The 13,878-nt window shown below is 66.1% G+C and overlaps 1 protein-coding gene across 1 annotated transcript; it reads left to right on the top strand.

Annotated features, from left to right (window-relative positions):
• Positions 1-412: 412 nt before the first annotated feature.
• On the top strand, positions 413-9,544 carry EEF1A2 (eukaryotic translation elongation factor 1 alpha 2). The gene is made up of 8 exons (XM_016136112.2): positions 413-637; positions 1,990-2,209; positions 3,920-4,099; positions 4,537-4,833; positions 6,126-6,276; positions 7,348-7,604; positions 8,308-8,542; positions 9,140-9,544. The coding sequence occupies exons 2-8, from the start codon at positions 2,066-2,068 to the stop codon at positions 9,265-9,267; spliced, it is 1,392 nt and encodes a 463-aa protein (XP_015991598.1). The 5' UTR covers positions 413-637; positions 1,990-2,065; the 3' UTR covers positions 9,268-9,544.
• The last annotated feature ends 4,334 nt before the right edge of the window (positions 9,545-13,878 follow it).

Raw genomic sequence — 13,878 nt, forward strand, 5'->3', positions numbered from 1 at the left:
TCCTGAAGACGCCTGGGAACAGGCGCCAGCCGCGCACAGGGCCAGGTCGATCTGGGAGAGGGCGCCCAGGCCCCCGGCCTCAGGCTTCCACTCCCGCGCCTGCCCTGCTCCCCTTCGCCCTGCGTCTCTCCCCTCCTGCCCCCGCCCGCCGCATGCCCGCGGGCCCCGTCCCTGGGGACCCCCTTTTATGTTTGCAGTGTCCTGTTCTGCCTCCACCTCACTCTCCGCGTGTGCCTGAGCCTGGCGCCCCGGTCTCTGCCTCATCTGTCCTCCGCCTCCATCTCTGCCCCTCCCTCCTTCCCGCCCGCTTCTCCCTGCCCCCCGCTCTCCGCGCCGCGCCCGCCCCCGCCCGCGTGCGCTCCCTCCGCGCGCGTCTCGCCTCTGCGCCTTTGTGGCCGCTCCCTCCCCGCATCCTCCTCCCGCGTCCCCGTCGCCGGCGCGCCCGCGCGCGCCCGCGGGCCCGCGGGCCCCGTCTGCCTGCGTCCTCGCAGCCCGGCCCCGCCCGCCGGTACCGCATTGCCGTACTGCAGGGGCGCCGTGCACTGCGCCCGCTCCGTCAATAGGCGGACCCCTCCCGCAGAGATAAAACCGCCGGCCGCGGCGCCGCCAGCCCCTCTGGCTGAGACCTCGGCTCTGGGTAAGGACGCTCGGTCTCCGAGACCCCCCGCCCGCCCCCAGCTTCCTGCAGAGGGTCCCCTCCCCCGGGACCGGTCCTGGGGGCAGACAGTGGCCAGGCCTCGCGCCTGGCGAAGGCGCGCTGCTCGCCGCGGGGTTCGGCCGCCCACCCCGTGCGTCCGGACCCGGCACCAGAGGGCCGGTCCCCACGGGCGCGGGTGGGGTGGGGGCCGCGCGGTGGCGGTTGTTTACGAGGCGGCGGCTGCAGGGGCCGGTGTCCTGGGCGGTGGCGTTTGCCCTGCTGCTGTGACCTTGGGAACCACCGAGGGGCCTTGCGGATTCGGGGCAGGGTTGTTGGGGCCCTACGGGTTGGGGGCAGGGTGGTCTGTGCTGGTGGGGGTCGGGCCACTGGGGGTGCTCGGCGCCAGAGTGGGGGAGGGGAAGTGGGGAGACCTGCGGGCCCTCCTCCGTTGCCCCCTCCCCTGAGCCCAGTGCCGTCAGCCTGGTGCGTTCACCCTGACGGGTGCCCTTTGTGCCCGCTTTCCTTCCCCCCGGGTGGAGGGGGCTGCCTCGAATTGTCCGCTGACCTCCAGGATGGGGCAGGGGCTGTGACCCAGGAATCTGACCAGAGGGGAGGGGGCAGGGTGTCCCCTGTCCCCACCAGGCCCTGTTCCCACCAGGCTGAGGGCATCCGCCTCTGGTCTGGAGTGAGCTTGCCTTTGGGGATCAGACTCCTCCGCCCCTGGACAGTGGGGACACCCACCTCCCTGCCCTCCTGTCCACCCCCCCCTTGCCCTGACTGGGCAGGGCTCAAGCTATTCTGGGCCCCTGATCTGGACACCTGAGGGTCCTGTCAGAGCCCTGGCCCTGCCTGTCCCCTGGTGCCAGCCCGTGGGCAGGGATGAGAGGAAGACCACGTGGTCCCTGCCCAGGGAGGGCCGTGGGGCACACTGACCAGCTCTCCGCTCTGCGGGTGGGGTGGGACGGGGTAGGGTGCTGCGGCCAGGCCGGGCCAGGGGCTCTGGGTGAGGGAGCAAGCATTGGGCCAGGCCACTGGAGGGCCTGGCAGGGTGACTCATCACGGGGCTCCTGACTGGTCATGGGGCTCACCCTGCTCGGTGCTTCTCGGGGGTTAAACTCTTTCATGGGGGCTCTGTGGGCATGACACCCAGTTATTTGCAACAGCTGGACTGTTTGGGCTTGTCACCCGGCTCAGCTGGGCCGGGTGCAGGCTGGGAGCTCTTCCTGGGCGCCTCGGCCCGGCCTTGGCCCAGACTTGTGGGCAGGGACGTTCCGTTGACCTGTGTGGGGCTGTGTCTTTGTGTAGCTGCTCCTTGAGGCTCTCCATCCCCTGTGCCCCGGCCCAACCCACAGAAGCACTGCTCAGCACCCCCCACCCCAAGCCAGAGCACCCCAGGGTGTGCAGCCCCTCCCCCGCACCCCGGGCAGCATGGGCAAGGAAAAGACCCACATCAACATCGTGGTCATCGGCCACGTGGACTCGGGCAAGTCCACCACCACCGGCCACCTCATCTACAAATGTGGGGGCATCGACAAGAGGACCATCGAGAAGTTTGAGAAGGAGGCAGCTGAGGTGAGCGCTGGGGGGCCCCCACTTCTGCCTCCACTGTGAGGATGGGTCCCACACCGGAGCTGGGCTCCCTCCCCCCACCCTGGGGTGTGCGGCTGGCCTTGCCTCCTCCAGGCAAGCCCTGAGGACCCTGTACGGGGGATGTGCATCTCAGAGGGGCCGGGTGGGAGTGGAGTGGGGGCAGGGCGGCCTCTCTCTGAGGGTGGGCTTGGTGGAGCGAGGTGGAGCGGCCCCCTGGCTTTGACCCAGGGTAGGGGGGTGGCCTGGAGGCTGCATTTCCGCCCTGCACAGGCCCACAGGAGCGCTGGGACTCTGCCACCCCGGTGTGGAGTGCTCTGGGCCTGCCTCGTATGCCCCCTGGGGCTGGTTTCCTCTGTCCCCAGGGCTAAGGTCTGGGACCAGAGGTAGCACTGTCTACACTTGTCTTGGGGCTGGGCCAGGACTCAGGGTGGCTATTAATAGCTGATTGATGGGCACCCAGCCCGTCAGCTCCATTTTCTTGTGCCGGGCTGGGAAGGGCTGCTTGCCCAGGGTGGTTGCTTAGTAAGGTTGAGACAGGTCCCCTGGGCTGACCCGCCTTAAAGCTGGCCCTCTCAAGTGGCTGAGATCGGTGGGCGGGAAGTGGCCATTGAGTGGGGTTCGCACCCTTGAGCTCTGGGAGAGGTCCCTATCTAGGGGAGCTGTGAGGGCTCTCACCTGCACGGCAGGGTGGCTGGGGTCAGAGCCTGGAATGGGACAGTTCCTAGCCAGGTGAGCCCTGTTCAGGGAGGGTGGGGGTGCCCTGAGCTCCGTCTCTCCCTGCTCTATGACCCCTTCCCTGTGGGTCTGGCATCGGGGGAGGCCGAGGGCATTTGCGGGGTCCCTGGCTCGTGTCTGCTGGGCCCTGTCTGGGCAGCCCTCCTGGCCTGGCACCTCCCTGGAGGGCAGAGCCTGTCCGTGCACATCCCTGGCCCAGAGCTCTGCCGGGCAGCTCTGCCTGGCTGGACAGTGATCGCAGCTGCGGCCCTACCCAGGGCGTGCGGTCTCTCTGGGCACTGGGCACAGGTGTGCCTTGCCCCCCTGCTCAGGTGGGTGAGGAAGGGGACAGGGAGGCTCAGAGCAGCTGGCAGGCTGCAGTAAAAGCTGGAAAGCCCGCTCCCCCTCCGCCCTTGACCTTATCTGATTTCTTTTTTCTTCCCTTAAAAAAGATCACAGAGGGGTTTTTGGGTTTCACAGCCTGAAACCCAATGGTGTTGTCGGCCTCGGGTGAGGCAGGGATCTGGGGGGGTGGTGGCTGTCCCTAGCTTCAGATAAAGGGGAACCCTCAGCCAGGGGAGGGGTGGGTTTAAACCGGCTGGCGGCTTCTCTCCGAGAGCAGATCCCAGGCCCTTGCGCCACCTACTGGTGGATGCTTGAGTTGCGCCCACTTAGGTGCCGGGAGGAGAGAGAGGCTTGGGGAGTCGGGATGGGGGTGGGGGCAGGGGGCGGCAGGGCGGCGCGAGGCTTTGGAAGAAGGGATGGCGGGGCAGGCGGCGTGAGGTTGAGCTGCCCTCAGAGGTCCTTGTGCCCAGCTCTCTCGATCCAGAGATGGGTCCAGAGTCCCAGGGTCCCAGCGGGGAGCAAGGGGGGCCAGACCATGTCCTCTGTCGCCCTGGCCTCTCTGCTCCCCCTCGGCCCTGGGCACCCAGCTGGCCGGGTCCTGGGCCCCATGCTGAGGTGCGCCCCGTCTTGCAGATGGGCAAGGGCTCCTTCAAGTACGCCTGGGTGCTGGACAAGCTGAAGGCGGAGCGGGAGCGCGGCATCACCATCGACATCTCCCTCTGGAAGTTCGAGACCAGCAGGTACTACATCACCATCATCGACGCCCCGGGCCACCGCGACTTCATCAAGAACATGATCACCGGCACGTCCCAGGTGCGCCGCGCCCAGGGGCCCTCGGGGACGCCTGGGTCCCTGGGGTTGTCGAGGGGCAGTCGGGTCTCTTGTGCCACCACTGGCCCCACCTGGTGCCGAGCCCCCCAAAGAGCCAATGAAATGCCCCGTCACCTCAGCCAGGTGAGGGTGCCTGTAAGTTCAGCCAGGACCACCTTCGTTGGCAGATAAGCCCAGGATGTCACTGAGACTTGGGCAGAAGTGCAGACGGATGGGCACAGACAGCCCCCGACGTAGCCAGGGCGTTCACACAGACAGACGGACGGATGGACGGACGGACAGAGGGGCCCCCGCCACTGCCCCGGAGGCCGCGATCCGCAGGTCCCATGCCCAGGGGACAGCCCCGGCCACTGCCCGCCGCGCGGAGGGGCCCGGGCCCGCGGCAGGTCTGGTGCTCAGTGTGCCTGAACGGCCGGCAGGCGGACTGCGCGGTGCTGATCGTGGCAGCGGGCGTGGGCGAGTTCGAGGCGGGCATCTCCAAGAACGGGCAGACTCGGGAGCACGCGCTGCTGGCCTACACGCTGGGCGTGAAGCAGCTCATTGTGGGGGTCAACAAGATGGACTCCACGGAGCCCGCCTACAGCGAGAAGCGCTACGACGAGATCGTCAAGGAGGTCAGCGCCTACATCAAGAAGATCGGCTACAACCCGGCCACCGTTCCCTTCGTGCCCATCTCGGGCTGGCACGGCGACAACATGCTGGAGCCCTCGCCCAACGTGAGTGCCGTGGGCGGGCGGGGCGGCTCAGACCCCTCCCCAGGGCCCGGAGTGCAGGGTCGCAGGCGAAGCCAGGCCAGGGGGCGCGCAGAGTCAGGGCCTGTCCCCAGGCTCACCTTGGCCCGGCTGGTCTACCTTGACCTGGAAAAGTGTGGGTGCCAGCCCACCGTGGGCACCTGGGCCCGGAGGAGCCCCAGTCTCTTTGAGGTCGCTACGGCCCCTTCTCTGGCCAAGGACACGCCCCCCAGGTCAGTACTTCAGGGACAGCAGCCACTGGGGCCGGACCTGGTTGGACTCTGGGAGGGGTAAGGGCTGGCTCTTCCTGGTCAGCTGGGTGGCCAGTGTCCCAGGGACTCTGACTTGGTGGGGGGTGACGAGTGGAGCCTGGTTGTTTTGAGTTTGTGGACCGTGAGACCCAGTGCCTAAGCACTGTCAGGCCAGAGGACATCCTGGACCAGAAGGGTGGCCACACGCTCTGGCCAGTGCTACAGCTGCCCACGCTGAGGGGTTGGGGGTGGAGGGGACCCTCAGGAAAGCTGGGGGAGACAGCCCTGGAGCCCTGTGGTCAAGGGGTACAGCTGGAGGGCCCCATCTGGCTGGGCTGCGTGTTTGCATGTTGTGGATTGCACGTTCCCTCGTGGATCTCAGTGATGGGTGAGCTGACTGCACCCTCTACCCTCCTGGGGAGGCCGCCCGGACGCCCACCCCCACACTTCCCATGCCTGACCTGCCGCACAGTGGGACCTGCACCACTGTGGACCTGGGCGTGGACCCGGGCCGCAGTGCAGCCGGCCCCTCCCCCTCTCCCCACCTGTGGCCAGTGGGTCTGCTGTCGGCACCCTTGGGCGGTGGCGTGTGTGCCACACCTGGACATCATGCCCAGAGGCTGCCAGCTCGGTGGTCTCCTCGCGGCCGAGGCCAGACAGCCTCCACTGTGCTGCTCACCTGGCCAAAGGGGCTGCAGGGAGGAGGCGCTGAGCTAGGCTCCACCCGGAGGCCGGTCCACTGCCCCGACCATCCATCGGCCCCGACCATCCATCGTCCGTGTGAGCCTGGGCTGAGCAGCCTGGGCCAGGTGGGGGCTCTGTTCCCGCTTGTCCCCCTGAGGCAGTGTCTCTGCTGGGGGTGCACTGAAGGCAGCTGTTCGGCATCTCAGTGGCATTGAAGGGACCTAGGGGAGCAGCGGGCCTGGGGCCCCCCAGGCCTGTCAGGTCAGGCGCCACCCCGGGGTGCCCGCAGAGGCGGGGCGGGTGCGGCCGTCTCCACTGCGGGCGCCTCCTCCTCCTGCGCAGATGCCGTGGTTCAAGGGCTGGAAGGTGGAGCGTAAGGAGGGAAACGCCAGTGGCGTGTCTCTGCTGGAGGCCCTGGACACCATCCTGCCCCCCACGCGCCCCACAGACAAGCCGCTGCGCCTGCCGCTGCAGGACGTGTACAAGATCGGCGGTGAGTGGGGCAGGCGCCGGGCTGCCGGGCCAGCTCCGCCCCCTGACCGGCCAGCTCCGCCCCCCGACCGGCCAGCTCCGCCCCCTGACCGGCCAGCTCCGCCCCCCGACCACTCTCCCCCGGGCCCCGGGGAGGCTCCTCCTGTGCTGCACACTTCTGGGGGACTATCCATCCCCACCCACCCCCACCCACCCCCACCCACCCCCATCCATCCATCATGCACCATCCATCCATCCATCCATCCACCTATTCACCCACCCACCCCCACCTATCTATTGTTCTGTCCAGTGTTTGCCAGGTCTTCCTACCCTCCAGGTAAGTGCTCAGCCCTATGCCAGGAGCTGGTGGCACAAGGATGACTTGCATATCCTTGTCCCTCCCGGTCTTGTGGGAGACACGATCCACTCCAGGAATAAGTGCTGATAGAGAACACGTGAGAAGTGTGAGACCCACGGGCGTGCTGTGGCCGGAGATGTCAGGAGCCCGTGTGCAGGGCGAGGTGTCATGCTCACCTGGCTCAGAGAACAGCCGCCAGCCTCAGTCTCTGTCATACTGTAATGCCACACAAGCCCCTGTCACAGCCAGGGAGACAGGCGTGGAGCTCCCCATGTCCTGGGACAGGCCTGATGCCCATCGAATGACCACACAAACGCAGCAGGCCCACGGGAAGTGCGGGGCAGCCTGCCCTGCAGGGGCCAGCCGCATTGGAGCTGGGCCAGGCAGTCCCAGAGGGTCCTTGGCCCCTCGATGCTGGTGCCTCACCAACAGGGGCCTTGAAGAGGGGAGGGGCCCGCAGTGCCTCCCCCAGGGACAGCTGGTCTCTGGGGGCAGGGCAGGGAGCCACGGCCTTCCCCTTGCTTATCTCCCCCTCCCGGAGACCCTCTCCTGTTCGTTCCCTTTCTTTCTTGATGAGGTTGGGGGGCCCCCAAATTCTGTACAAAACTCTCAGCGTCTGCTTTTCCTGGAGTCTCCCTGTTCCCTTCCTCCCTCCACGCGGCCATGCCTCATGCCTGCTGGGGAGGACTGGGGGTGCCCCTCGCCCCTGCCTCAGAGCCCCTTCCCTCTGCCCAGGCATCGGCACGGTGCCCGTGGGCCGAGTGGAGACGGGCATCCTCCGGCCAGGCATGGTGGTGACCTTCGCACCCGTGAACATCACCACGGAGGTGAAGTCAGTGGAGATGCATCACGAGGCTCTGAGCGAGGCCCTGCCCGGCGACAACGTTGGCTTCAACGTGAAGAACGTGTCCGTCAAGGACATTCGCCGGGGCAATGTGTGTGGGGACAGCAAGTCCGACCCGCCTCAGGAGGCGGCCCAGTTCACCTCCCAGGTGGGTGGCCCGGAGGGGCCACAGGGCCCGTTCCTACAGGGGCGGTAAGGGGGGCTGTCCTCGATGAAGTCAGCGGCTGCCTGGAGCCGAGTGCCTGACACCCCCGTAGCCTGGTGCTGAGCAGGACTCGGACCCCCCTCCCCTTCACAGACGAGGCCGCCGAGCTGGGAGAGCTGTTAGGGCCGAGGGCACACGGGAAGAGCAGACGCGGGCTGGGCCCAGGCCTGCTGCTCCGGGCCCTCCTGGGGTCCCTGAGGTCCCACTTCGGCCCTGAAAATGCTTTTATTAATTTATCACCAGGGACGCCTCTGTGATGCTTCTGTTCCCTGCACTGCAGCCTCTTTGACTACCACCATTTTAAAAATTGGCTTTATGGAGATTTAATTCAAATATAAAAATTGAGGTCCGATTTTGTCATCCCCCTGCCTCAGTTCTGGCCAGGGTGGACGGTACAAATGGCCCACTGATTCCTTCAAACAGTGCACCAGTCACTCATCTATCTCTTGTGGTTTGCCAACTGCTTGGTGAAGACTGCAGGGTCCAGGTCTGGAGGGGTGGGTCCCCCGTAGCCAGACCTTCCTCCACGTTCAGCCCTCCCAGCCTCAGGCACCTGGGAGGCGGCCTGAGCCCCTCCCAGCTTTGGCACCCTCCCGTGGTGCCCGCCCTGGGCGCGCTGATGGCCTCGTGCATCCCTGCCCCACAGGTCATCATTCTGAACCATCCCGGCCAGATCAGCGCTGGCTACTCACCGGTCATTGACTGCCACACGGCCCACATCGCCTGCAAGTTTGCCGAGCTGAAGGAGAAGATCGACCGGCGGTCTGGCAAGAAGCTGGAGGACAATCCCAAGTCCCTGAAGTCGGGCGATGCGGCCATTGTGGAGATGGTCCCAGGGAAGCCCATGTGTGTGGAGAGCTTCTCCCAGTACCCGCCCCTTGGTGAGCGGGGCTGAGGGGGTGCAGGAGGTCAGGGATCAGGGGACCACTGCCGGGTGGGGGGTGCTTGGCCTTTCTGCCGTGCCTAGAGCTTAGTGGGAGACCCACGGCCTCCTGTCGCAGAGCACAGGTGGCCCCGCTGGGCAGGCCTGGGGTGGTGGCCCATCGGTGACAGACACCCGTAGGATAACCCACAGACACACACTAGAGTCTTGGGCAGGGATGCCGCCATAGTCCAAACAGCTGAAGGCGTACCCCACCAGGCGTGCTCTTGGGACAGTACATGGGCCATTGAATGCCCAACACAACACCTTGGGTGAGTCCTATGAGCCAGTCACTTCTGCCACCTAAGGAGACGAGGGCCTTCCAGACATCATCGCTTTAGTGTTTCACACTCCACCGCCCCGCCTGGAAACAGGCGCGGACAGCTGGGCGCCCAGAGCCAGGTTCCTTGGCCCATGGGCTCAGGGCTGCGAAGGATGCCGCGAGCGCGAGTGCGCATGCGCGCTGCATCCCGGCGCCCGGCGGGCGGGGCGGGGCGGGGCGGGGCAGGGCGGGGCCTGGGAGCCCTGGCCTTCCCCTCACGCTGCCTCCGCGCAGGCCGCTTCGCCGTGCGCGACATGCGGCAGACCGTGGCCGTGGGCGTCATCAAGAACGTGGAGAAAAAGAGCGGCGGCGCCGGCAAGGTTACCAAGTCCGCACAGAAGGCGCAGAAGGCGGGCAAGTGAAGCGCGGGCGCCCGCGGCGCGACCCTCCCCGGCGGCGCCGCGCCCCGCCCCCGCCCCCGGCCCCGGCCCTGGCCCCGGCCCCGTCCCGGCGCCCCGCCCCCCCGCCAGGCGCATGTCTGCACCTCCGCTTGTCAGAGGCTCTCCGTCAGCGACTGGATGCTCGCCATCAAGGTCCAGTGGAAGTTCTTTAAAAGGAAAAGCGCCCCCGCCGCCCCGGCTTCGCGTCCAGCCTTCACCGCGCTCAGTGCCCGTTTTACCAATAAACTGAGCGACCCCACAGCCGTGTGCGCCTGCTGCTGGGTGGGGTGGGGGCTGCCCGCCCTGCGGGAGGGCTCTCCCTAGGACTCTCCCCTTGGCCCCCTGCGCTTTTCCCCAAGCCCCTTCCCACTGGGGTGTCCCGCAGGCATCCATCACCCCTGCCACTGACCAGGCCAGGCTACCCAGGGTGGGCGGTGGGCGCGGCTGCAGTGAATGACCCTGCCCAGGAGACTATGAGGGGGCTTTGGAGTCACCCCGCGGGGCGTTCAGGACAAAGAATCGGTCTCTTCGTATCTGCAGAAGGGGGTCTGATCACCACGGGGGTCTCTGAGAACTGATCAGCGCAGAGGGCTTGTCTCTCACACGGTCCCAGGCTCCCGTCCCAAGCCAGTCATTTGTGGCTAGAGGCTCCATCCCAGGAGACCCCAGCACAAGCCCTGGCCTTGGTCAGCAAGGATGGGGTGGCGGGACCACTTCCTGTCCAGCCATCCCTGCTCCAGGAAGCACCTGCAGCCTGGGGCGCTGCAGAAGGAGCGCGAGTGGGGGTGAGCAGACCCCCTGAGCAGGCCCCCTGCACAGGCCCCCACAGCCAGGAGGCCTGGGCTGCCGCAGCAGATGACCTCAGGCTGGCAGCTTGGCACAGCAGGAATGGACTGTCACTGCCCCACTGGGACAGAATCAAGGTGTCAGCAGGGCTGGCTCCCTCAGAGGATCGAGGTGAGGGGCCGTTCCTGGCCTCCTGCAGCTTCTGGTGGCTGCCAAAGTCCCTCGGCTTATGGCTGCATCACTGGAACCTCTGCCTCTGGTCACATGGTTCCTGTGTCACATGACTGCATGGAAGTCGCCAGCATCACCAAGGTCATCTCATTACAAGAGCCTTGATTTAGTCACCTCTGCCAAACCCTTACTTGCCACACAGGTCACACCACACAGGGCCCTTAAATCTTCGGTGGTGTGTCCCACCCACCACGCTGGGTGAGGGTGGGAGTGGACGGAGCAGCCCGGGACGGAGCGGGGCTGCCAGCTGGGAGCCCTGGGCGCGCGTGGGTCAAAGGTGCCTGTGGAGGGGCTGCTGGGGTCTCCCCACCGGTCCCCGAGTGGGGATGGGCTCCTTGGAGCCACATGAAAGGGGGGGGGAGGACAGGGAGAGGGAGGGCCCGTGTAGCCAGGCAGAGTGTGGTGTGGGACTCACTTCTGGCATGGGGTTGGCGCTGGTGGCCCTCTGACACAGTGGCCTCCAGGGAGGGTGGCCTGAGTCAGCAAATACAGACACAGGACGCCCAGGCAAATTCGGATTTCAGATAAACAATAAATATGAATCTGTCCCAAACAAATCGCCCTGATGAAGTATTTGCTGTTTACCTGACGTTTAAACCGGACAGTGGCTTCCGTCTCACGCCTCTGCCCGGGGGAGCCGGATGCCTGCCGCCCCTGTCCTGGGCCCCTGCCTGTCTGGGACCTCACCCGGCCATGGTCATGAGTGGGATTCTGGTGTGACAGCAGGGCCTGTCTGGCTAAGAAGTTGACCTTACACACTTGGCCCAGTTAGAACTGGGTCAAACTGAAGAATCGTGCCCACCTGAGACAGGGCGAGAGCGATAAGCAGCCCCGGCGGGGGTCTAAGAAAGCCCCTTGCCCTCCCGTCCCAGTCACTGTTGGGAACTCTGGTCCCTTTGGGGAACCCTGGTCACCCAGAAGCTGTGTGTGGGACGATGTCAGCCATCTGCCCACCAGAGGCCTGTGCTGGGGGCCGCACTACCTGCCATCCAGGTGCGTTTTTGGGATGGGGACGCAGGTCTTTCTAGGCTCGTGGACTCCCAGGAGGGCTTGAGAACAGAGTGGGGAGCACATCGCCAGTCCCACCAGGGCCCTCGGAGTGGAGGGCATGACTTTTGGGGGCGATCTCTGTGCCTTGGGCACCCCTTCTGGGATGGGGTGGTGTAGGCACGCCCAGGAAGCCCCCAGCATGATGCCTGGCTGTATCCCTGGTGCCCGCTCAGGGTGGGGTCCACTTGGTGGGCAGGGGCGGGGCCTGGAGGAGGCAGAAATCTGGGACCTCGGCCCGTGGGAACATGCAATAGCTCCTACTGTCCATGAGGTGGCAGCACAGAGACTCTTCTCCCGGATTTTTCCGCTGACCTCTAGGTGGGGCTGCGTGAGTCCAGCACACTGCCAGCTGGGGGGGCAGGGGTCCCCACTCCAGTAGGTTCCTTTAGCAGTCCACGCTCGGTGGGAGGGGCTTCTGGGGACGGCGGGCCTTGGCCAGAGCTCCGGCCGGGGAGACAAGTGGGGTGGCATGTGCTTGCCTGGCAGCAGTGGAGGCCGGTGGGCAGAGCGCCCCGAAATGCCCTCTGGGTTGGTGGGTCCCCAATCCTCGCAGTGTCCAGCGCCACGAGACTACGTCATGGGGCGCTCCGCTGTACAAGCAGAGCAGGAGTGAAAGGGACAACGCTTTGGTGTGACTGGGGAGGCAGTTTTGACCCCGAGAGCCTTCTGGATGGTTCTTGGGAGCTGGGGCTCCTGGACAGAGCTGAGAACAGCTGATCCTGGCGGCAGGGCCGGTGGCGAGGGAGCGGGTCCCATCCCGGCCTTACCACTGGGCCGGGGACAGCAGGCTGCAGCTGCCTGGCTGTGGGAAGCGGGTGACGCTGTGGGCAGTGTGTGGGGCACGGCGCTGTCCAGCGGCTGAGGCCGGCCGGGGTGAGGTGTGGGTGCCAGCTCAGGGTGGGGCAGCTGGGGCCTCCTTTCAGCCGGTGGTAGGTGGGCCTTTTCCCACCACAGGAGTGCTGGGGAGCAGGGTCGAGGGTGGGGTGTCAGCTTAGGAAACTCTATGGGCAGCTGGACAGGGCTGGTTGAGGGGTCCCCACAGCCCAGATGGCGAGCCCTGGGGTGGGAGGTGGTGTAGCCAAGGCCCAAATCGGGGACATGGGACAGGCACCCAACTTGGCTGCCAAGGAAGACACAGAGGCCCAGAGGTGCCCCCTGCCACTGCAGGGCTGGTGCCCGAGCCGGGCTCTGCGAGGCAGGCCCTGGGGCCAAGAGCTTCCACCCTCGGCCGCCTGGTGAATAACTTACGGCAGGATCCTCCAGGACCCCAGTGGCAGCTTCGATTTGCACTTTGGGAGCGTCTGAAAAATTCATGAGCTGTCGAGGCTGCGGGGCCTCACTGAGCTGGCCGCATCCGGTCTGTCTCCTGCTCTGGTCTCCCCAGGGTGCCCGGCGCCCTCTCCTTGAGGCAGGAAGTCCCTCCCTGCCCTCCCCCACGCTCCAGGGTGGCCCTGGCAGTGACAGTCCAGTGTTCTAACAGTGGCTTCGGACCCCAACGAGGGGATCCTGAGCTTCCTCAGTGAGGAGTGGCCGTCCTCCTGGGTGACCGTGGGTGTGTCTCCTCCTGGGTGCACTAGTGTGTCTTGGACGGGGGCCATGGGTGTGCTGGACTCCTTGCACGCCCTGGGTGGGCTCTGACCTGCCCGAGTGTGGCCTGGGTGTGGCCCTGTGCAGGCTGCAAGGGGTTGTGTGGAATGTGGGGATGCGGTGGGGGTGGCGAGTATGGCCCGGGTGTGTGTGTGCATGTGTACATATGCACATGCATCTGGGTTTATGTGTTTGTGCATTTCATGCTTGGTAGAGAGCTCTTATGCACTCGTGTGCATGTGTGTGCACATGTGTCTTGGCCCTACTCACGCTGCTGGCTGTGAGCCTGGAGTCAGGGCTAGGTGGTTGGACCCAGGCAGCCATGGCTGGACCTGCAGGGTGATGAGCTTCAGGCTGCTCTTGGCCCCGCTGGGTGGGCCAGGGAGGAAGGAACAGGCGTCTGGAGGAGCTGCGGGAGCTGGCTGCTCCTGGGATCTCTGCGTGGGGGTCGGCTGGGGAGGAGGCACAGGACAGCCAGGGTGATCGGGACACCCTCTGAGGCTGCATCAGGCAGGGACAGCCCAGCCATGGTCGCTGCTAGCATGGACATCTGGTCAGCCTCGCCACTCCAGGGTCCGTGACAATCCAGATGGTTCTCTGGACTGTGGACTGAGTGGGGCCCAAGGTAGGGGAGGGGGAGGCAGCCAGGAGGAGGGACGCGGCCAGGCAGGCTCTGTCCACCCTGGCCACCCTCAGGATGCTTGGCAGAGTGGCCCGAAGCCCCGGGTGTCGTTTTGTCTTGGGGACACGGGCAGCGCTGGACGGGGGTTGGCTTTAGACCTGCAGGCTTCGTGGAAGGCACTATGTTGTGCCCCGACCACCAGCCGCCTTTTGAAGCTGGGCCTGTCGAGCTGGCTGGGCTCTTGGTTTCCCAGCTCCACTGCCTGGGACATGGGGGCGGCATATGCTGAGCCCAGTGGGAGTCAGAGGACATGGGGG

Source organism: Rousettus aegyptiacus, unplaced genomic scaffold (assembly GCF_014176215.1).
Source record: "Rousettus aegyptiacus isolate mRouAeg1 unplaced genomic scaffold, mRouAeg1.p scaffold_m13_p_12, whole genome shotgun sequence".
NCBI lineage: Eukaryota > Metazoa > Chordata > Mammalia > Chiroptera > Pteropodidae > Rousettus > Rousettus aegyptiacus.

Excerpts from the sequence above, each read along its gene's own strand:
- EEF1A2 (XM_016136112.2), top strand. The coding sequence starts at position 2,066 with ATGGGCAAGGAAAAGACCCACATCAACATCGTGGTCATCGGCCACGTG. Across the intron at positions 7,605-8,307 it reads CGGCCCAGTTCACCTCCCAG|GTCATCATTCTGAACCATCC; the intron begins GTGGGTGGCCCG and ends CCTGCCCCACAG. Across the intron at positions 8,543-9,139 it reads CTCCCAGTACCCGCCCCTTG|GCCGCTTCGCCGTGCGCGAC; the intron begins GTGAGCGGGGCT and ends GCCTCCGCGCAG.